The following is a 23,303-nucleotide window of genomic DNA, read 5'->3' on the forward strand; positions in this document are numbered from 1 at the left end:
TTTACCTACCAGTTCATGCACTGTGCGACTGTCCCCCAGCAGTGAGGACACAGCCTGTGCTGGGGCCACCCTCCTCTCCTGGCTTGCCAGCCCTTAGGGAGCAGATGGCCCGTGTTGCTCCCTGGCAGCACTATGAATATAGCTCCACCCTCGCTCAGTGGCCAAATGGTGCTTAAAAACTGGCTTAGCTGGAAAAGTATTCAGAATGTGAATGCTTTTCCTTAACTCTGTCTCTATAGAGAGGCAGGAACAAAATAGATCTACTTCCAAAGAGTTATTAATGAAGGCCTCAAAAGTATACGACTAAATTAAGGTTAGCCTTCTGTCTGCAGGAAAGTGGATAATTTTTCTTCATTCTGTGATTTTTAAAATGCACATTTTTTCCTGTTTAGAAGCTGGTAGCTCTGTGGTTTGTTTGCAAGTGACTGCAAAGCTGTGGCATGCAGCTCTGTTCCTGCTGGAGAACGTGCCAAGTGATGATCCAGAGTTCAGAGGGAACATTCAAGGAGCTCGGATATTGCCCTTGGAAGTGTTGAGTTTTTTTCCTCTTTCCCTTTTATTTCAAAGGAGCAAAGTTTTCCAGAGTCATATTGACAGTAGGTAGAACTATGCTTTTCAGTGGTGTCTGTATGAAGTGACTTATTCCCCATAGACAGTTTCCTGTTTTGCTTGCTCTGGCCTTCCAGGCTTATTGTCTGGAGAATCAGGTCTTAAAATGCCTTGCTGAGCTATACTTTTTTATATATATATTTAAATTGTACAGACTGTAAATGGGACACTTTACATATGGACTGGTCTTGATGTGACTTGATGACATTAAATTTAAAAGCTTCAAGGTAGACTGGTGCCTAGTGATGCTCATCATCAGCATTTCAGAGGCTCCACTGAGACCTAAAGACATTAAGTGTCATCTTTAAATGGTTGGTTAAATTCAGTAATGGTTTTATCAAGTGAACACCTAATTTCTTCAAAAAGGGAAGCTGGTGTCTCCTAGCAGGCATTTTTCATTGCAAAAGCTCAGTAATTACTGAGCTTTGGTAGTCTGTCTGTTGACAGTGGTTAATGACAAGCTGAAGTGCTTCTAGTGTTGGGCCTCTCTAACTTGGAGCTTCTTCTATGTTTGTATTCCTGCCTCTGTCCAGCTTTAAATGTGTGCAGTTTTAAAGTTGTCTGCCAAGATGCACGTTCCTGGCAAAAAGCAACGCGCTGGTGTCAAAAATTTGCTCACCCAAGAAGCAGCAGCACAGTGGTCTTGTAAAACACAAATGCAGCGATAATGTAAAATAGGTTAGAGCAGTGTGAAGTGGGGATTAACAAATCTAGATACTGCAGTGATCCCATCATCTCCTACAGAGCTGTTGATCTCTTCATTGCTTTGAGGGTGAGACAAGACGTTGGGCTCAATGAGGGGTATGCTGCCTGTGTTTTGCTCTGCCTCTGCAGCTGTGATTAGTTGACAGAGCTTTAAACACTTCTGATTCAGGACTGTCTAAACTTTCTAAAGCTGGAGGAGAGAAAATAGAAGGTTTTATTAGCAGATGCTTCAGTTTCAACATGTAGATGATGCAATGTAGCATATATTTTGGAAGAGCAGTTTTTCAAGACCATGGAATACTGCAACTAGAAAAAGGAGTTAAAGGATAAAACAATGTCTGTTCTAATTCTTTGCTCTTTTAGAGATGGCCAGAAACCCAATTTCCTATTTTGCTGGATAGTTGCTAGTGTAATCAACCTGAGGCAAAGGAAAAAATTTTTCCTGGCCTTTGCTAAAAAAGCTTTGGCTTGGTGATAAAATGTGAGGTTGACATGTGTTGGTCTGACAGCTACTCTGAGTTCAGAAGCCAGAGCTTGAGTTACATCTCTCTCCATCAGCACTGATTCCAGCTTCAAGAAGCATCACGTTAGGGAAATAATAAGGGCTAAATCAATAGCTGCTGCTTTTGAGAGTAGTTCCCTGTATACACTTTTTTTCAGCATGCAACTAAAGAGGGTCAATAGAAGGCAGTGCAGGTGCTTCTCTGCCTGTGGCAAGCCCCAGGGGATCGCACTAAAGAGGTTGAAAAATTCATAATAACTTTAATCAGCCTTTCATTTTTCGATGAGCAGACTGCTTGTTTAGCCTGGTTGGGTAAGAAAATAAGACCTTGGGGAAAAGGTGTTTGATAGCTAGTAATTATTAGTCAGCTGCTCCTCTTCCCTTCAAAGGTGCAGGAAGTACCATTAAGTACTGGTTCACCCTGAACTGGGATAGGTTGTGCAGTAGTAAAAAGGGTAGCCGAACTGGGAGCTTTCTCCAGACAGTGTAGAGGAGCGAGGCCAGGCTCCCCAGACGGCCAGGACTAGACTGAACGAGGGGCTCGGACTGAGGAGGTGCATTCTGTGCTCTTGCCTTCTGGTTTGTTGTACGAGTTGGCTCCACGTTGTACATGCTAATCCTGATCTCTGCTCCTCTGACCATCTGCATGGGGTCTTCTTTTTACAGAAGAGAGAGCTAAAGAACATATCATTATGGTAAGATGTAGCTTCCATCGAATACAAGTTATTCTCCTGAAATAATGCTTTATTCCTCCTTCTCCCCAGTCAAGGAGGAGGATGAACACTTGACTGATAAATCTATGGCAGGAGACTACAACCCCCCTTTCTTTAATTCACATTAAAACTAGAAAAGAGATGATGGATCCCACAGTACAGGAAATAATTTTTTCTCAGAGACCTTATTTTTTTCTTTTCTTTTTTTGTTTTAGCAATAAAAAGAACCCTAAATTGAACCACTTATTAAAACCAGGTATCTTAGGGTGTTCTGTCATGTCTGTCATCTGGTATCTAATTTTGATAATACTGCTTGAAGTACAGATAAGAAGTTGGTTACCCATAAAACAACGATGCAATACCAATTTACTGACTGTCAAATACAAATTTGATGTAACAGATGACCTACTGCTAGGTGAAGCTTTCAGGGCTTGTGCTGCAGCCAGGAGAAGTCTGACGGAAGGTGCTTTTAAGTTCTCTCTTGATGCTCTTTGCTCTCTTTCTCCACAAAATGTTCAACCTTGAATGAAACATTTTCTGCCCCGCCCCACCCCAAAGGGAAGGCTGCAATGTTTGGCAATGCACCTGGGAATGTATACAAACAGCATTAGGGAAGGGAGATGAAAAAGGAGGCTGATTTTACTCTATCATGAAATTTTAACACTCTTCAGCAGCTTGCCAGCCAAGCAGGATTATAATACCAGATGTCCTGGCAGAAGCGTGCGTAGCTCTGCAAGATCGTAAATCCAAACAACGTATGGCAACCCTGCATGTATAATACTACTGTTAGCAATGCAGAATTTCAGTGTGGAAAGCTCTGGTGACGGGCAGGATTAGTAAGGACAAGACTTTCCCAGACTTAGCTTTAAAGCCTTAGATAGGTAATAGCTGCTGATGGCGACGGTATGTTAATAGGGAAGGGAGGAATATAGTGATGCCTGTGCTTTACCGGCAGCAATAAGCCTCGTTTGCTTGCGGTTGTCTTCTCCCATCGTGTCTTGGCCTTTCAGCAGGCAGAATTGTAGCGCAGATGCTCAGAGGCTGATCTCTTCTATCTGTTGGTGTATACGAAAGCGCTGAGGGGGAACTCAAGGGCTGGGTCAACAGAGCAGTGCTGCTCTGTAGCAGTTCAGAGTTGGCTTGTGGTTTGTCTTGAGTGTCAGTGGAGCTCTGTTGTCTTCATCTGGGTAAATTCTTGTTTAATAGGAAGAACGGGGATGGTGGAGGCCTGGTGTGGAAATTTGTGTCCAGTGCATTTGTTCTACTCTTCTTTCTGTGTTTCTTTTGTCATGTTTCCTAAATGGAGTACTGACTGAATCTGTTCTTCCAGTCTACACATTAAATATAAATGCATGTGTCCATACATAGGATCATTTCCTCACTAAAGTATGCAAAGAATTGGAAAAAATCAGTGGTTGTGGGTTTTTTAGTTGTATCTCCCTTCATGGAAAAGGAAATGCACTCAGTTGCATCCTATAGCAAAGAAATCGTTCATTTGGTGAGGACTTAAAATTGGGTCCACCAAAGGCATTGGGCGTATGTTTGTGTCAGTGGGTATGGTTCTCCCATGCTATATGTTGACACCAAACTGTCAGTTAACCCAACTGACGGTGTGGCAGATGGAAATTTAAAGCAAATGGAGGAGAATATGCTATCCGCTATTTTATTCTGTTGTTGCTAGAAAAAAAAAAAGAGTTCCTATGAAGTGTGAAAAAGAGCAAGTCAGCTCCCTGGTTCTTTAAAGAATAGTATGAGGTTGAATAGCCAGAGGAAAAGAACAAAGGGGACCTCAGCATGGCTAGTTAACTTTGCAAATTGCAATTAAACTTAAGTGACCAGAAAGTGGAAGATCTAAAAATAAATAATGTTAAGTGCTTTCTTTGCAGATTAATCTTGCTACCCAAGTGTGAAATCTCCCCCCTTCCTCCCATGCATTCTTTAAATTTTCAAGTTCCATACCACAGAATTTCAGGTGGTTCATTGCTGGCTACATTAGTCATTCTGAGCTCATGCTGGTTTTGTCCTTGAGAGCAGAAATACACACTAAAGATATTTAAGTTGTTCACCCTTTTATTGATTTTAGTAGTAAATTACCTCAATACTGTAATGCCTTGGAAAGCTTTGTGCAGAGTGCTTGTCATCATTCAGCTTTCCTGGAAGACAGGTATGCCTAGGCCAGTGTTTGTTGCTCTTGGGAAGCTCCATTCATGCGGTCTTCAAGTTTGTCTGTGCTAAATCAACTAGCTTCCTAATGTTTGTAATAAAGCTGTTTAGGACTGGCGTATATTGCTCTAATTTTAGCAATTTAAATCCCTGTGCTGTGGAGTAAGAGGGAGGGAGCTCATGCCTAGATGATGTGTTCTGTCCACTTTTGCAGACAGAGCAAAGCATCGCACGTGCAGGACATGGTAGAACCAGGAGCCGGTGAAGGGTCTCCAAGTCCCATTGTGCTGCCATGGCAATGTGGTACAGTTCTGGTCTGCAAATGTAAAGCTGGCTTTACATTTTTCAATGTTGTTTAGTTCAGAAATCTCTTGTCTATGCTACATGAAAAAGGAATTTAACTTGTGTATTCATGTTATTAGCTCAAATTATATGTCAGAAATGGGGAAATAGGGATTCATTACTTTAGAGGCACCAACTCCTGATGCCCTAAAAACTGTCGTGCTTCTTTTGGTGGTTTGTGTTCCCTACTGCTTATATGATCCAATGCTTTCTATTTACATACCTGTGATTATTACAGTTTAGGCCTTACTTTTACATCTCCCTGATGTAAAAGCAGTATGTTTTCTAGTTAAGTAGCAGGGTGGGCTTTTTTTCATGTAAGTAGAAAATTATTTAGCGGAAAATAATGGTTGTACAAAACTGAAATGCAGCGTACCCATGTACAAAGAAATGAACAGCCTACCAAACTTTTTGAAAATCTTTCTTGCTGTCATGCTTCACAAGCTCTCCAAAATGTGTAATGAGTAACAAAGACCTCTCCCTGCTGTGTCTATATTTTTGTTCACTGCCTAACATGCTATTTTCAGATGTGCACATAGAAAAGGAAGCTAACTATTTTCAAAGTGTTGTCCCTGATGAATTTGTGTTTGTTCAGCCACTTAAATCTTGTTGGCCGAGATAAATTTCACCTGAGGCCAGCATCTGCTCACTAATTTGTCACCTTTTCTTTTTCATGCCCTTAAGCTGTTTTGACACCAGAGGCTTTGCAAGCTCCATCTCAGGAAGCACCAGCAGCAATACAAAATGCAAGGAAAACAATGTAAACTGAAGCTTAGTGAAAATAGAGTTGTGTAATATGGCACTGGTTAGTGGCTGGATGACAGCCATCCTTGATGACATAAATTTAGTGGCATGCGTAACTGCAAAGAACAAAGGAGTTAATCAGCAACAATACTGTATATAAGAAGCGTTACTGTGTGTAAATACATATTAAAGTTGTTGCCATAAGCTTGTGATAGAGAGTCAGTGTGCTGTGGTTTAGTCTCCTAATATTCCTTTTGGAAAAACTTTTATTATTCATTTTAGGTTTGTTTTCTGGGTTGTTAAGTGTCAGGAAAACTGAGAAACGCATCCAGCAGTCAAATAATTGCCCTGGTTGAAAACGCTTGCAGCTTTTTACAGAGAAGAAAATATCATCCAGATGATGAATAAAAACAACTCCTCCTCACATAAACGAAGCACAGCAATAAATTATATTGTGTTTCCCTTCTGTTCTCTATTTTTTAACTTACAATACGCTATGGAAAGGCAGCTCTTTTCCTCTCAGCTTTATAGAACTTATTAAAGAAGTGGCAGGCTTTTTTTAGTAATCATTAGTAGGATACAGCTTGTGTTTCGCCTTTAATCGTTCTAACTTTTGTACCCCTGCACTGCAGAGAATTACAATGTGCTGGCATTGCAGAAGTGAATAGGGAACTCTTCCATGTATCCTGCTTCCTCCTGTATTGCCCAAGTGTGCTGGTCTGTACCTTTGACCTGGGGCTTTCATGCAGCAGTCAAACTGGAGGCTTTTTTCCAGGGATGGAAGAAGAAAGGCTAGTAGGAACAGACCAGCGCTTAGATTAACAACATGAACACGATCCTGTGACATGCAACGGTTTTGTGATACCATGGCTAATGCACATGCTTTCCTTTTTACATGGGTTGGGGCAAACTTTAGTATGCACTTAGCTCTGCAGGACTCTGCAAATATGAGAGTGCCAGTCCTTCTGCTGGAAGTCACTTTAAAGCCTCGCTCCTCCCGCTGTCAGTGCCTGAGCAAAGGTTATCTCGGACACACGTAGGAGGCTGGCCTGTGGGCCTGCTGTAGTTGTTCTTCAGCGTATGGCCCAAAGCGGCCTCCTGCAGACAGCAGGGTGCATGTGTGTGTGCATACACCAAGAAACTGAGCTCTAATTTCCTCTGGAAAAGGTGGACCCGGCTTCTTGCTCCTCTCGGTCCCCTTTTGGGATATCTTTGTCATTTATAATGTCATTTTCATGCTTATTTTTAGTTGCTAGCCTTTCTCTGTTGAACTGTTCTTACATTTTTAATTGGCTAAATCAGGAGACTTGTAGCTGATTAATGTTTCCCCTCTGCAGCTGCATCATCTAGAATAGGCATAAACTTTTCCATGCCTCATTTACTTCCAGTTCCTTTTCAGACAGACATGCACTGTTCCTGGACCTTCCTGTCTTTCCTCACCTGCTGTCAGTTTTTGTTGTACCTCTTGCTGGATGAATTGTTGTTCCAGCTGTGCATTTGCATTTCATGATTTTATTCATGTGGCCAGAAAGTATGTATGAAGCCTTCCTACATCAGCAGTAGTGACAGTAATACTCAGGTGACAGCTTTTGGCAGGTAGATTCTCACCTGACCTGTGTTAACAGTTTCAGTACTGCACCCTGCTGAGTGACAGTGTTCAACAAACACATAAAAAGATTGACTTCCATAGCTGGAATGTTTGATGTTGAGGAGTGAAATAAGATTACTATTTTTTTTTTTTCCTGCATATATAAAAAACCCACTACGAGTCAGGCTGTTATGAAATAGCTCTTCCTACTCCTTTCTGTACTGTACTTTATTCTATGGATGAAATACAAGTCAGTTTTGATGTGCTCTGTCTATCGTTCATCCCAAATGCTAATGGTTTTATTGCCATGATTTCCCTCTGTCCCAGCAGATCAAGATTAGAGATGATTTACTATGATTAGAGGTAGTTTAAATGATTAGAGGTCACTTACTACTGGCAAATTGCATCTGGTTTCTTCTGAGGTATGAGGGCAACACAGTGCCTTGTTCTGCTTTATGCATTTGCATAAAATATGGTTGTCACCTGATGTCTTTATGATACACTTTTCAGAGTATGGGGTGTTAAAGTTTGCACACTGTCATACCAGTTTGCTGGGAGAAGTTCCTTCCTTCACATTGAAAAACTCAATATGTTTATAATTAAGTGGGGGATTAGGTTTTAGGCTTTGCATTTGCACTTCAATTCAAAAAAAGTGTTGTTCTCTGTAAGACTGTGTGTAGCTATAACCAGCATTTGTGAAGCCAGTGCATTCGCTAATCCCGTGGGAAAGTGCCAAAGTTGTCAGTTTTTATAAATTGCTGTCTTTATGACAGGAAACTGGGAGGGGAAGGGTCTTGTATCTGAATGGAACAGCAAGGAGAAAATGGGGATGTAAGGACAGATGTGTCCCCACCATAGAGAACAGTGACTTGGAAGCAACGCCCAGAGCAAGGGTCTTGCTGAAAGATTGGATGCGAGCCATGAGAACTCTATAAGCATCCGGTAAATGTTTTGGCTGGGTGAGGAGAAGACCTCCTGGAGGACAATTAAAAACTAGGCAGGCTTTTTTTGCTTTGCTTTGTTTCTGTTCAGCACTCTCTAAACATAGCGACTATTTTTATATATTTGTTGGTGGTAATAAAAAGTATTCTTTACTTTTAACTGAACACGTCATCTGTTGAGAATGATTTGAGGATGAATGGCAAGCCATTGTCAACATGGTAGTGAGTCATAAATGGGGGTTCAGTCATGCTTGTAGCATCCGGCACCCTCAGGCGAGACTGGGATTCCTAGACGGTTCCTAGATGGTCCTAGACCCCTAAGCAGCACAGACTGGCTTAAGAGCTTGTAACGGAGAATGCACCTCCTGGTCCAAGCGTCCCTGACAGGCTGCAGACTGTGAGCAGGAGCCTAAACCTTAGCTTCCACCGAGTTTGTATTCACATTCACAGTTGCCTTCATGATGTGAAATGTCATTTGATATGACCAGGAGTATTGTGGTGTGTGTCTGAAGGGCTAAAACTCATGTGAGCGCTTCCAATTGCCTTTGCGTATTCTACAGAGGTGATAGGTTAAAGGCCTAAAGTTCAAGCACAGTACAAGATTTTTAACATGATGAAAAAAAAGCAGTAAAAAATACATAGTTTGTCTACTTACAATAGTTTTAAAATTCAAAACACTATAATTTTTAAAATATTCTGAAGTTTACATTGTAGTTTTGGGGTTGTAGTTTTTGTTTTTTACTTCTACAAAAGAGCTCAGTTATAATCTGTAATTGCACTGGCCAGAGCAAATACTTTGTTCTACGTGTTAAATAGCTCGATGAAATGGGGAGGAGGAAGCTGGTTGACAGACACAACTTGGTCCTTTGTCAAGGCCTGTAAAGCTCAGATGTCTCCTGTGCAGCAGATGCTTTAACTGAATGTTATGAACTGCTCTTGTAGAGTACACCTTCTAATAGATGTCACTCTTCTGTTTCCCCCTACTCTTTTGCAGCAAGTGACGGGCAGAAGTTTTGGTGAGAAAGATTTTCGTTCTGGATTAGAAAACGGCATTCTTCTGTGTGAGTAAGTAACACTTACCGTTTTGAGCCTTGAATACAATCTTGACTAAAACTGAAATGAACTTTAACTAGTATGTCCAGTTGTTGGTTTCCTTCTGCGAGTTTTGACGTTGTGCACCCTGGTATTTCACTGCAGCATCATTTCAGTGCCAAAGCTATTGTTATGGTGAGGATTGAAATGTGGCTTAAAGAAAACAGGTTTTGCAAAGTGCTTCCCTCACTCCACCCCAGCTCCTTAGTTGAGTTATGTAAAGTAAAAATGATGTTTGCTTTTTGGTTTCCTTTTATTTAAAGATGTTAACCACAGATTGGCAAATGGTGTTCCACACCTGCCTTTGGACGTCTCTGCTACAGTGAGGCATTTTGGACCAACTCCAGGTCCAAGCACTGTCAAGAGTTAGCCATCTGAATACCATCAATACTCAGCGGCTTTTATAGTTTCTGGAAGGCTTAGGCATCCTCTAAATTTTACCTAAAGGTGTATTTGAATGATGTGTTTTGTAATTTTTGGACAAGAGACGCAAGTTAGCTTTTGCACGTTTCTCTCTGCTTTTAATAGCTAGTTTTTAGGCAGAGTCTCCCAAAAGCATGTCGTGGGGTTAGATGCCAAAGCTGGCGACTTTTAAGAGCAATTTGGAAGTGTGCCCTAATGCCCGTAGTTCTTTGCAAATCCCATGCAGGATGTCAGGAGTTTGGGATCTGAATCACCTATATGGACCAATTTCTTTCCCTGGGCATGCAGGGTTGTCACTGAAGTTGGTAAAAGCTGTCTTTGCACACCAGAAGGACGAAGCTTGTGCAGAACTGAATGCATATTGAAATTTATAAATGAGATCTCCTGAGATGTTTAGCTGGACTGTTGCAGCTGTTGGTTAAGTTTTATACTACGAAAGGTACTGGAACTTGGAAATTGTTTTCAGCAGCAGAGTTGAGCTAATATCCTGTAACTCAGCTCTAGGTATCTTACGATAGCTTTGAAACCTACCTGTGTAAATACTATTGTATATCTCACTGGTGTCATTAATCATACAGCTTTAACTTTAGCTGTTAAAGGGGAAAAAAAAAAACATAAAGGAAATGTTATGATCTGGTTTGATTGTAGTTGCATGTCTTTGTGGAGGAGTGGCTTTGGGAGGAGGGAAGTAGTTGTTATTGTTGATCAAAAGTTGTGTAACTCGGAAGGAGCATGTAGTTTACCTCTTTGTATTTAAGTGTTGCCTCTTGCACAAGATCTCTCTCCTCTGTTCAAGGGAAGTACTGTGTGCTGAATCATTTCACAGTGCTCTTTAAATGCTAAGATTGAATTGTGTTGCATGAAAAATAAGGGATGTGTGTTTCAAGATTAGATTGTAATCTTATCTGCAAGTAAGCAGAGGTAGTCTGATTTAAATGCTGTAAATCTTTAAGATGTAAAGCTTAACGAACTAATGTTTTGCTAATGAAATGCATACATGTGTATTTCTTAAGGGGTTGTGAGCTCCAGTAATAAGCAGGTCAAGGGACACCACTTGGTTATGCTACTAAATTGCTCTGTGATGTTGGGCAAATTGCTTGTCTTTGTTTACCACCTGTGGATCACTGTAAACCAATCTGAAGGGATCTGTCTCCTCAACCTCAGATGTGAGAGGCCATGATGTTTGTATTGCATCCCACTCCTGGCAGCTGTGGCTAGTGGGTAAAACTCTATAGGCTACAGAGCATTAACCAGAGAGCTACCAATTTGGCCTTCAAATTTGCCTTTCTGATGATGAACAAATTATGAGGCCAACAACAGAAGCGTGCTCCTCACTCGTTCTGAGTCCACTCATCAGAAATTTGGGGTGTAACCCTGGGAGCTTATAATGCCTCTTCAAAAAGCACAGGTTTTCAGCAGGTGAAGCACTGATAGTTAATTTTTTATCTCTTGCTCAGTGAAGAAGTGCTAGCAAAACTGCCACAGGCAATATTGTCTCTGTAACAGGAGTTTTCTGGCTTATCAGAGACCTGCCTGGGTACCTCATGAACAAAATCTAGCGATATTTAAGCTCTCTCTCAACCTCTTTCCAATCTGTTGTGCTTGCGTCACGGCTGACCTCAACAAGTAAATGCCAGTCTGATCTCAAGGTGTCTGATAAGCTACTGAAGGCAAGAAAGAAATTATAGCTGTCTTAAGTTTCTGAAAATGGAAGAATTCATTGCCTTTGGTCTGGTTTATCTGATTTGTTGAAATTTTAGGGAGAAGCTAAACTTGCCTCAGTTTATCTCCACAGGACAGTACTCACTGCAGGTGTCATTAACTGACAACTCATAGCCAGACACTTGTGTGGGTGATGTCCATGTGAGCGTGGAATGGTGCTTACTTCCACATGGCTGTTTCGGTATTTTCCTTGCCTGTTGTATTTTGTGATGAGGCCTGAAAGAGAACTCGGCTCCTGAGGGATCCCAGCAGCTAGAGGACTGGAAACTAATGTCAGGAATGGGGACACAGCCACTATGCCCCGAGTCTCCCAAACGTGTCTCAAGCTACCCTCTGGCTTTGCAGGCATTTTGCAGAAGGGAGGGGATGGGGGTTAGCCACCATGCCAGAGTCCATTTGTCTATGTCTAGAGTACGATTGTTGGAGCTTTAGGCACAGTAATGCCAGGCTTCCTTCCAGTTGATCCCAATGTCTATGGCCTACACATCCTGCAAACTCAGGCAGATATCACTACACCGGTTATAAACAATTCATTCACATCTAGCAACTATCCACATGTTTTAATAAATGAAAACTAATACAACCGTGCAATGCCAAAAGCTTGGACTCTTGGGAGGGACATGTGGACCACCAGCCTGACTAGCAGAGCAGCCCTGCACGCGTGTGCTAGCCACAGGCACCCGCAAGCCTCGTGCCTGCCTCTCTGGTAGTGCTTACGCTGCGGCTGGCATCTAGATCTGGCCTTGTTACGACACTTTCCTAGCTTGCCACGCTCAAGTCGGGAGCGGAGGAGCATATTTAAACAATGCAGGATGCCATAAAGCGGCAAGCTGACAGATGAGAGTAACACAAGCCCTTCCTTCTTTCTGGGTATTTGAAAGCCCACTTGTGCAGTTGCCCTGACAGTGCCGGCTCTACTTGTTCACCCAGCTGTGCTGAGAAGCCAGTGACTACGACTTCTGTTTGTCTGAAGTGAGTTCATGGCTTTTTAGCATAGCTGTCTGACATCAGTGCAGATGGTGATTTCAGCAAGGGACATCACAGCTAGGCGAAGGCAATTCTTGCTCTGTTCTTGCTTTGTGTATTAAATCACCATATGCAAAGATGGAGGAGTTTCCTGGCTACACTTCTGCATGGGTGGGCAAATGTGCCCTCCTGGGGACATGGTGGAAAGCTATATGAGGCAGGATTACAACACCAGTAGCAGGAAATATCACTAGAAATCCCCAATTTCTGCTCCAGCATGTGTTCTTGGTTTGTTTTTTTTCTTGCTACGTAGCTTTAGCATTTAGGTTTGACCCAGAGAAGCTAGAGGATTAATCAGGAATAAATTAGATCTGGTTGTTGCAATGGTTAGGTGTTCCTATTTTATGGATTCAGACATTTGACTGAAGATTGATTGCAAAAGAAGTATATGCTGTCTCCATCCGCCTGCCCCACTGACTTGGGTAGTTCTGTTGCTTTTCCGAAACAGCAGATAAAGAAGTTGAAGTCGCTTTTATTTCTAACCCTGCAATAATTGCTATTAATAAGTTTAAAAATTACTACATTAAGACAAAAATGCATACATCTTCCTGCAACCTTGCCCAGTTGTTACTGCTCTAATATTCTTGCAAGTGTGGTTTTAAGGTGAGCAGTTCCTTTCTGTTCTCCTTGCCATCCACCTCCCCTTGCCTAGCTCTTCTACTGCAGGATTCCTTCTTTCAAATTGGGCATTCATCAGCTAGAGAGGTCTCTGTGGGGATGTGAGACTTGGAAAATCCAAGTTATTTACTTGCTTTGATATGACTATCCAAGGGTGATATATATCCAATATATCTGTAAGCATTTCTGGCATGCAATTGGGATCATATTTTTCTCTCAAGCTTTCTCTGGAATCAAGCGGTACTAGGAATCCAGCCACTCTGAAAGTTTGTATTACTGGTAATAAGAGTCTAATGTCAGGAATAGGACCAAACCATAAAGAAGAGTAACAACAACAGCTGGGACATGGATCCTGGGCAAAGGACTTAAAACCACAAACTCAAACCGAATCCAGATTTAGGTATCAGCAGAAATGATTTGGCTTTGTGGTGGAGTTCAACAGCATCACATTTGTGTGTAAGACCTTTGGGTTATGTATGTAGAACAGTTTAGCTGCATGGCTGTTGTATGTATGTATGTAAATCAATTTATAGCAGTAAATGCAGGCATAATAAATCTTTGTTTCTTGTCAAGCATGAAAGTTCTAATGAATGTCTAACTGCATACCTTGAGAAGTCATGGTGTAAACATATAAAAGTACAAGAGGAAAAACCGTATGTCGTTAAAGATGGATGTCACTTGCATATACAGTTCTGGATACCAACTTATGAGCATTTTCCCAAACTTTTCTTTGTTTCTTAGACACACTTATTTTGTATATTAGCACGTGGTGTTATGTAGCTTAGTAAGATGTGCAGAAACTATGCTTATTGTTTGAAACCAAGATTCTTTTGATTCTGTAACTTTTTTGTTATTTTTTGAAAGAGCAGATACGAAGGTATTTTATTGCTTTTAAGTAATCTTGGTAAAATTGGGTATGTACAGTGTATTAAGGAAAAAGTTTTACACTTTTTCTTATGTAGGACAATATCTAGGAAAGGCAATTCCTTTCAGCTGTGCATGCTAGGAATATAAGCTCTTAAAAAGTATAAGAAAGTTTTTATGTTTTACTTTTAAATTAAAAAAAAGTGAGAAATTAGTCATGCACATGGATTATTTTAACAGTATTTAAAGAAAAAGTGAAGTGTGACTATAAATCTGAGTGAGCTGGAAGTGATTGTGATCAAGAATTACTTAATGGAATTTATCATTTACTCTGTCATGGGAATAATTTTCTTCTATAAATAAGAAATCTCCTTAGCTTGTGTTCTTCATGTCACTGGTGATGAATGAGCTGCCTTTTCTCAGAGAGCAGAGTTTCTTTGGGCTTGCATCATGGTTATAGTGCATCTGACCAAGCATTGGGCTGACATGAATGCTGTTTTCAGCAAGGGCTGGATATGTGCCAGATCAGTGCAAGTGTAATGCTATGGAATAGTAAAACTTTGTCTTCTGAGTCAGTGGTACCGTTAGGTATGGAGAACAGCCTTCACTGTATATATGGTGGTTCAGTTGTTTGGCTGTTTAAAAATCACATTCTTCTTGCAAGTTAATGTCACTTCTGTAAAATTGCCATGCCACTTATGGAGACCTGGTAGGGGAAAACAAATACTCAGTCGTCTTTGTAGATTGTAGGATTTTGCAGATATGTTATTCTACTTGTCTGTCAGTGGTATAGGCCTGGCGTCAGTTCAGCACTTGGCTGTGTAGTGTACAGTGCAGAGACTCTTGTCTTGCCAGATACCTCACTGGAGAAGCTGGTGCATGCCCAGCCCTTACGCTTAATTAGGCTTTTGCTTGAATTTCCTGTTCCTGGAAACTAAGAAGGTATTTGAGTTTCATAGGCATACTTGAAGTTTTGAATGTGACCCATGCCTTGAGGTGAGAAGGGATTGGTGTTCTCCTGTGGTTTTCAGGCTCTGCGTTGTAAAGCCAAAACATTATCAGCATCATGGATTTGGCATGTCTCCAGTTTAGAGAGACAGGCTCCAAGGCTCATTAAGCATTAAGATTTAGGTTCATGTGAGGACATTTGAAACAGTTTTATATGAATCCAGTTTTTAATCTTTAGGTTTTATTACCGTGTTATTATGAAGAGCTATTTGTTAGTACAGTTTAGGTGAGAGGTCAAAGGTAACATAAACCGTAAAGCTCAGCTGTGTGCATGAGAAGAGGAGAATAGTCATTGAGGGGCATGCTTGAGTACACCTAGAATGGCCTGTCTTTGTATTTATGTTAAAAAAAAAAAAATTATCTCAGCAGACTAAATAGTAGAGTTTTTACAGTGGAGCTTGGTAATTGACAAGGCAAGAGACTGTGGAATACTGACCCATTCAAACAGAGTGTTCCTCAAGTGCAAAGCAAGGTAATCCTGTGAGAGGTTTCAGCTTTCCAAGAGTGTATGTTTAAGAAATTATATTGGATATGTACTTTGGGCAATTATCCATGGCCATTGCTACTCAGTGTAAAACTATGTGTGAATTGTAAATCTATAGGTGCATGGGATGCTCTTCATGTCAGTCATTGTGGTGGTAGGTTCTGTATAAATAGCTTGTAAAGGCATTTACACAGTCTTCCCTGTTGCCTTTCTTGAGCTGTTTTGCAAGGCCTCTTTCTTATTCATATTTTTAGTCTTTGGCAGAGCAAGACCCATGCTATCCTGTGTTTGGCATACGTGTTTTCTCAGTCCTACACATTTGCATAGTTCTTTATTCACCCTTTACTTATCAGACTGGACTGTGAGCCCTTTATAAGACAAAGTTAGTTCTGTCCTGCTTGTTAAAAAAGCACCTTGTTCATCTGGTCCTAAATAAATAATGTCAGGGGCATCATTAGCAATCACTCAAGAATGTTTTCCCAAAAATATTTTTGTGACCTCAAGAACATCTCTATATTTTGAAACTTCTTTACCGCTTCCTTTGCAACAAAATATTTTGACTTTTCATGGTCTGCTGTTTCAATGTGATTTGTTCACCTTTAAGACTAATAGTGGATTATTCTCTCCTTTTCAAGTATTTGGGGGCATTTTGGAGCTGCCACTAGAGCATGAGTTTAAAATATGTGGTTACTGAAGCTGTCTGGGCTAATAATTATCAAGTGCTGAAAGGCTGCTTGTTAGAATGTGAATCTGTAAAACTTAATTTAAAAAGAGAAATGTCTCCGTGAAGTTTTACTGTGGATAGAATTTCCTGAACTCTCAAATATGAAATGCCCTTTTACTTTAAGATCGGGTCATTAGTCAGCTTTTCTTTTTAGGAATATGATCTGTTACTTGAGCGAAGAGCTCTGTTGGATACCTGTCCTTCCAGCCTGGATTGATCTGTGAACACGTATCACTTCAACTTTCTTTTTTTGCATTTCTGAAGCTTATTCTCTGAAAGTGCTTCTCTTCCATTTCCTCTTAGAAACAAGGTCTTTTTGAAGGCTGGGTTTTGGCAGCCATCGTCTGAATATTTTCTTAACTGACGCTTTCTTGCAAGAATTTCATGGGCAGTTGTCTTGGTGCTTTTCATTAGATCTTTTATCAGCTGTTGCCTGAAACGCCTTCTCTTCCTGGCAGAAGTTTTTCAAATTCTTAACTGGTGATAAACAACCCCAGGAAGGTCTAATAGGTTAGTCACACAGTGGCTAGTACTGATTTCAGCTTGTCTGACCTGCTGTGGAGATACCTTATCTCCTGGAATGCCAAGCCTTGGGGACAGCACCAAATAGAGCAATTGATTCTTCCCATACCTATCAGAGCTGGTTTTTATCGGGGGAAGGAAATGACCTAGCTTCTCCCTATAAGAGTGGGGATGGAGCAGCTTCCCGCTTCCATCGTGCCCTGTTGTTTCCATAAGGTAAGGCAGCCCTAAGGTTTTAGCTTCTATGCACTGTCTTACCGTGCTTCATCTAACAGCTAACTACGGAAGAGTCCAAGCCAGCACCTGGTGCAGGGGAAAGGGAGGCTGGGGATGTGGATGTTGGACTGAAAGTGGCAGGAGCACTTTGAGAGGTGAAGAACAGAGGATTGTCCAGACTCAGGACAGGTGCATAAATGCTGGGGTGGTGGGGAGAAACCCCAGCTGAGAGCCTGAAGGGTCTGGAGAACAGGTCAGCTGTGTGTATAGAGACGCAAGTTTTGTGGATGGAGCCTGAAGAGGCTTGGTTTTATCCTGTTTAGGGTTATTGTCTTTTGGGTGTTTGGTGGGATTGTCGGGGTTTTTTTTCCTTCATCGTATTTTGTTTGAATTCTTTTAAGAACTCTTTTATCTGTATTACTTTTTGTCATGTCTTCGCTCCTTTTACTGTTAAAAAGTGCCTTGAGTTTTCATTATCGTATCTCCCTTCTGGTCATGTCGGAGAAACACTGGTCATACCAGGCACCAGAAAGCCTCAATAGAAGAAATATTACAGTCTTTATATTTCTATTCTTTCTTTTTTCCTCCCTGTGTCATTTAACTTCTTGCATAAGTAGCTGTTAATACTCCAGAATTATTTCTGTGAGAAACAAGTTGGCTGAAAGCTGAAGTTTTAAAAAGTCCTCCCTAAACTTGTTTTGCCAGTCATCTCCAAAATGTCTGCTGGTCACCAAACCCCAGCTACCAAAAAGGTCAAGCTTGGGGAACGTACCTACGTTCTCCTTTTGAAAACAGTACTGAAGGACATTGTTTTGTGGTTTGTTTCGAGCACTATTCCCTCACTGTGTGGTGCCAGACCTTAAATTAGCAGTATGTTACTGGAGGGGGAAGGAAAAAGGAGAAAATAATGGAAGATTTAAAATCATCCTGTTTTGTTATTTCTCAGGACTGCTTAGTTGGACTTGTCCCGTTGACGTCTGTTTTCCTAGATGCAGGAGTATGAAAAATAGTACCAATAACTTAAAAACAAAAACAAAAAAACCCCAAACAAAAACCCCCCAGAAAAATTCCAAACAAACAAACAAACAAAAACCCCAACAAAAACAACACTTCAACACTTCCACTCTCTGACCATTTATACAGTAGCTCACCAACCTTGGCATAGCAGAATGTGGTACACAGTGATATAAAGGTTTTGCTTTGCTCTTTAGAAGATGCACATCCACTTGAGGATTTTCTGTGTTTGAAGAACACAGCTGTACAAAAAACTGAACTAAATTTGTGCTTGGGAAAACCTGGGCTTGCAACTGGTGGTAGTTTGGGGCAAGATCAGGGTTTGACAGTTACATTAGGAGCGAGCAGTGTGTCTGCCCTTGATACCCTCACGAGGATGAATATACTTGAGCCCTGATGATTTTTACTGCACAAGAAAAAGGACTGCTTCCTTGGAGGAAAGAGTTAGTATCAGACAGGGTCAGCAGGAGCTGGGAGGTACTCAGAGAAGCAAGTGATCATTCAAAGTCTCAGTACAACTCATGACCTGTTAGGCTTCAACACGTTGTCTGAACCTGCCAGTAGGGACCTTAGTGCCTTCCTTAGACTCATCAGTATTGCTAAACTGGCCAGACAGATCATATGTCTGAAGTAGAGCATCTTAACGTGCCATCAACTAAGTGTGTTTTTTGAGGAAGTGCCTTCAATTGTCTTCCTGCTGCAAGAATGGGTGATAGATCATGTTAGACAAGTTACTTCTGGGGATAGGGCCTTAAATGTCTGTTGTAGCAAGGCTTATGTTGATTGCCTGCCCTCTGTGACTCGGTATGAAGGTGATAGGGTTAACTTTTGTAAGGGAAGTAAATGTTGTGAAAATAAAGCACTGAACAATGTGTGTGTGTTTCAGCTGATGTAGCAGCTGATGGGTTCTGTGTCGCTCCTGTAATGCTTGTCCTGCCACTGTGTTTTCCATATCTTTCTCAGGGATTGCTGCAATACAAATATATTTTTAAAGATTTAATTTAATGTCCTAGAACAATCATAGAATCATTAAGGTTGGAAAAGACCTCTAAGATCAGCTAGTCCAACCATCAACCCAACACCTCCATGCCTACTAAACCATGTCCCGAAGTGCCACATCTACACGTTTTTTGAACTCCTCCAGGGATGGTGACTCCACCACCTCTCTGGGCAGCCTGTTCCAATGCTTGACCACCCTTTCAGTAAAGAAATTTTTCCTAATATCCAATCTAAACTTCTCCTGGTGCAACTTGAGGCCATTTCCTCTTGTCCCATTGCTTGTTACTTGGGAGAAGAGACCAACACCCACCTCACTACAACCTCCTTTCAGGTAGTTGTAGAGAGTGATAAGGTCTCCCCTCAGCCTCTGCTTCTCCAGGGTAAACAATCCTTGTTCTCCAGACCCTTCACCAGCTTCGTTGCCCTTCTCTGGATGCGCTCCAGCATCTCAATGTCCTTCTTGTACTGAGGAACCCAAAACTGAACACAGTATTCAAGGTGCGGCCTCACCAGTGCCAAGTACAGGGGCACAATCACTTCCCTACTCCTGCTGGCCACACTATTTTTGATGCAAGCCAGGATGCTGTTGGCTTTCTTGGCCACCTGGGCACGTTGCCGGCTCATATTCAGGCAGCTGTCAACCAGCACCTCCAGGTCCTTTTCCGCTGGGCAGCTTTCCAGCCACTCTTCCCCAAGCCTGTAGTGTTGCATGGGGTTGCTGTGGCCCAAGTGTAGGACCCAGCACTTGGCCTTGTTAAACTTCATACAATTGACCTTGGCCCATTGATCCAGCCTGTCCAGGTCCCTCTGTAGAGCCTTCCTACCCTCAAGCAGATCAACACTCCTGCACAACTTGGTGTCATCTGCAAAATTCCTGAGGGTGCGCTCGATCCCTTCGTCCAGATAATTGATAAAGATATTAAACAGAACTAGTCCCAAAACCGAGCCCTGGGGAACACCACTTGTGACCAGCTGCCAAATGGATTTAACTCCGTTCACCACCACTCTCTGGGCTCAGCCATCCAGCCAGATTTTTACCCAGCGAAGAGTACACCCGCCTAAGCCATGAGCCACCAGCTTCTCTAGGAGAATACTGTGGGAGACAGTGTCAAAGGCTTTACTAAAGTCCAGATAGACAACATCCACAGCCTTTCCCTCATCCACTAGGTGGGTCACCCTGGTCGTAGAAGGAGATCAGGTTGGTCAAGCAGGAGCTGTCTTTCATGAACCCATGCTGGCTGGGCCTGATCACCTGGTTGGCCTGTATGTGCCACGTGATGGCACTCAAGACGATCTGCTCCATAACCTTCCCTGGCACCGAGGTCGGACTCACAGGCCTGTAGTTCCCCGGATCCTCCTTCCTGCCCTTCTTGTAGGCGGGCATCACATTTGCTAACCTCCAGTCAACTGGGACCTCCCCGGTTAGCCAGGACTGCTGGTAAAGGATTGAAAGAGGCTTGGTGAGCACTTCCACCAGCTCCCTCAGTACCCTTGAGTGGATCCCATCCGGCCCCATAGACTTGTGAGTGTCCAGGTGGCATAGCAGGTTGCTAACTGCTTCCTCCTTGATTATGGGGGTTTATTCTGCTCCCCGTCCCTGTCTTCCTGCTCAGGGGGCTGAATACCCTGGTCTGACTATTAAAGACTGAGGCAAAGAAGGCATTAAGTACCTCAGCCTTTTCCTCATCCTTGGTGGCAATGCTCCCCCTTGCATCCAATAAAGGAGGGAGATTCTCCTTGGCTCTCTTCTTGTTGTTAATGTATTTGTAAAAACACTTTTTATTATGTCTTACAAAATCCATTCAGCAGGATTTTTGATGCTTTTTTAAGTTACCAAATCTGTGATTCCAGAAGAATGTGAAGTTGTTTTGTCTTTTTTTGGGGGGAATAATGTGATGCCATACAAAATTTTCAGAGATAACTGTGAGGTTGGACAACAGATGCTGGAATTGTTCCCCTGTCCGTAGATGCCTACAGTGCAGGTATGTAGACTTGCTGTGCAGCTAAGTGCAGAAAAAAAGCTGCTTCTGGTTATGGTCATGTTGACGGCTGCCTGATGTCTGACTTTTCTGGTGTCTGCAGTGCAGTAGGCAGGACAGTACTCTGCCATGTACTGGTTGCCAAGGCTTCTGAATGGTAACCAGTGGGGTTTTTTTACAAAATCTTTTTTTTGAGCGGTAGAGAAAAATAACAGCAAATGTTTATTAACAGGTCAACACACACTATTGTGGTCAGGTTTAGGGCTGGGAGAGTGGCAAAGCCCAGAGCTATAACTGTAGTGGGGTTAGAAATGGGGCTAGCGTAGTGGGGCTGGAGGAAGGTTTAGGCTGCAAATGTTTTGTGCTCTGTGAACTTGGTCGCTGGGGTTGTGTCTGAGTGCCTTCACCTCAGAATGAGCCAAGGGTTAGGATTAGGACTGGGGGAGGCACAAAGGCTAGAGCTGCAGATGCAGTGGGGCTGCCAGAGGAAGGTGTGTGCTGCAAGTTTTCTTCCTTGCAAACTCTTTAACCTGAGACACGGCTGGGGACATGAGGCCCAGGGCAGCCAACTCCTTCAGTCAGGGTCAACAGGGCAAGAAAGCGTGGGACTGCAGTTGTAGGGGGCTGCCAGGTGAAGGCGTGGGTTAGGAGGTGTTTTCTCCCCTGCAGACTCTTTCCCCTTGGCCATGGCCAAGGGTCTTGTGCCAGGTCCCCGGTGCAAAATGGTTAGGGTTTTTGTTTGCCCCGTATTTCAATCGAAACCTGCCAGAGCTGATAAAACTTTACGTATCAGGACAGATGCTCTACATGAGTCTAAATAGGCACAGAAAATTCAGTTTGTGTGTATTGACCTATGTGGGAAGAGGTGTATTCAGTGGCTTTTTTGAGAAGCAGGAACAGATAGTAACTGTGTGACTGAAGGCGACCATTGAGATACTCTGCATAAACAGTACGGCTTTTCAGCCAGGTTGGTGGCCGAGCAAGCGTAAGCCACTTGATATTTTGGCGTCTGGACTGTTGCTCTAGATGAGGCAATAATTTAGAAGCAGCCAGTCTGCTCTGGAAGAAATCTCCCTTTGGCACATTCTGCAGTGAGCAAGTCCTGGGGGTTTTGGTGCCAGACTGTTTAGAGATGTTTCCAACAGAAGGTAAACATTTTAATAATAGAGACCTTTCTTCCTCAGGCTTTTCCCTCTTGCCCCATCCCATTTCCTCCCTCTTCAGACTCCAAACGGTGATCTAAAATGTTGTTTATTCCCTGCTCTTTTCCTTCCTCTCATTTAATCCTTCTCCCATATTTCACAGGGAAGCCTGTACAAGCCATTTCGAAGATTTATTTAGAATGGGCTTTGGCATTTGAAGTTTCCATTAAGACCTCTCTGTTTTACTTTCTATTACTGTCTATGGCTTTTGATCTGCACCTGCAGTATTGGTTGTGGTGCCTAATGTATTCATGCTTGAGTAATAAAGAAAATGGGATGCTTTAGCTAATATATCCTTTTTTTTCTGAGATAGAACAGGCAGACTGAAGGTGGAAAGCACAACAGAGCTAGAGTATTTGGAAAGGAGTGCTCTGACAAAAAAAAATAATATCAAGTTGCCTGTTGCAGCAGCTAAATGGAAAATAATAGTTTATAGGGTTGCTGCTGTGCAAGTCTGAAAGGCTTGTGCCTTTTTGGGGAAAAAGAAGTAATGCTTGTTTGTCATCTGTGAAATAAAATGATGATTATAGGAAGTGAGATGTGTGGTTTTTTTCTTGCCATTCTGTGCATCTGGGCAGGAGGAAAGTGAATTGTTTGTATATAAAAGTATATTCTTTCATCATTTGTTTTTAGGATGTAATAGTTAGTGTCAGATCCTACCTTAAGCAGAAGGCAGGAATAGCACAGCAATCTGTATGAGCTTGGGTTACAGTGTTTTTAACTGCAAGAAGATAAAATATCCCCAACTCCCAAAAATGTCATTCACATTGGGTTTGTTGCCACTCCTGATTATGGTGGTGTTGGAGATGTGGGGACCCCAAGTGTATAACAACACAAGTACAATTTAGGGCAGATCGGACAGAAGCTTTATTAACTATGATCCTAGAGAACATTTAGAATAGCGTCTCCCCCTCTGCTCCCTTGTTCTCTCCAAGTGATTGCAGAGACCCAACCTCTATACTGTTTCAGGGGGAAAAAAGAAAAAGTTGAGGAAAAAGCATCATTTCAATGTTAACAAAGCCAGGTATCCACCCCTGGGAGGGATGGACTCCTTAATGAGCTTGCTAACTGCCACAGTCCTAAGAAGGAATCAAACAGTAAAT

At 42.2% G+C, this 23,303-nt stretch overlaps 1 protein-coding gene across 3 annotated transcripts in view; it reads left to right on the plus strand.

Moving 5' to 3' along the window:
• LIMCH1 (LIM and calponin homology domains 1) overlaps nucleotides 1–23,303 on the plus strand; it is a 183,276-nt gene that overhangs the window by 57,568 nt on the left and 102,405 nt on the right. For all 3 annotated transcript variants that reach the window (XM_072861281.1, XM_072861279.1, XM_072861280.1), the window contains exon 2: nucleotides 9,302–9,372. In XM_072861281.1, the coding sequence (XP_072717382.1) occupies nucleotides 9,302–9,372 (71 nt within the window). The remainder of the gene's footprint in view (nucleotides 1–9,301; nucleotides 9,373–23,303) is intronic.

This window comes from Ciconia boyciana, chromosome 5 (genome assembly GCF_034638445.1).
Source record: "Ciconia boyciana chromosome 5, ASM3463844v1, whole genome shotgun sequence".
Taxonomy (NCBI): Eukaryota; Metazoa; Chordata; class Aves; order Ciconiiformes; family Ciconiidae; genus Ciconia; species Ciconia boyciana.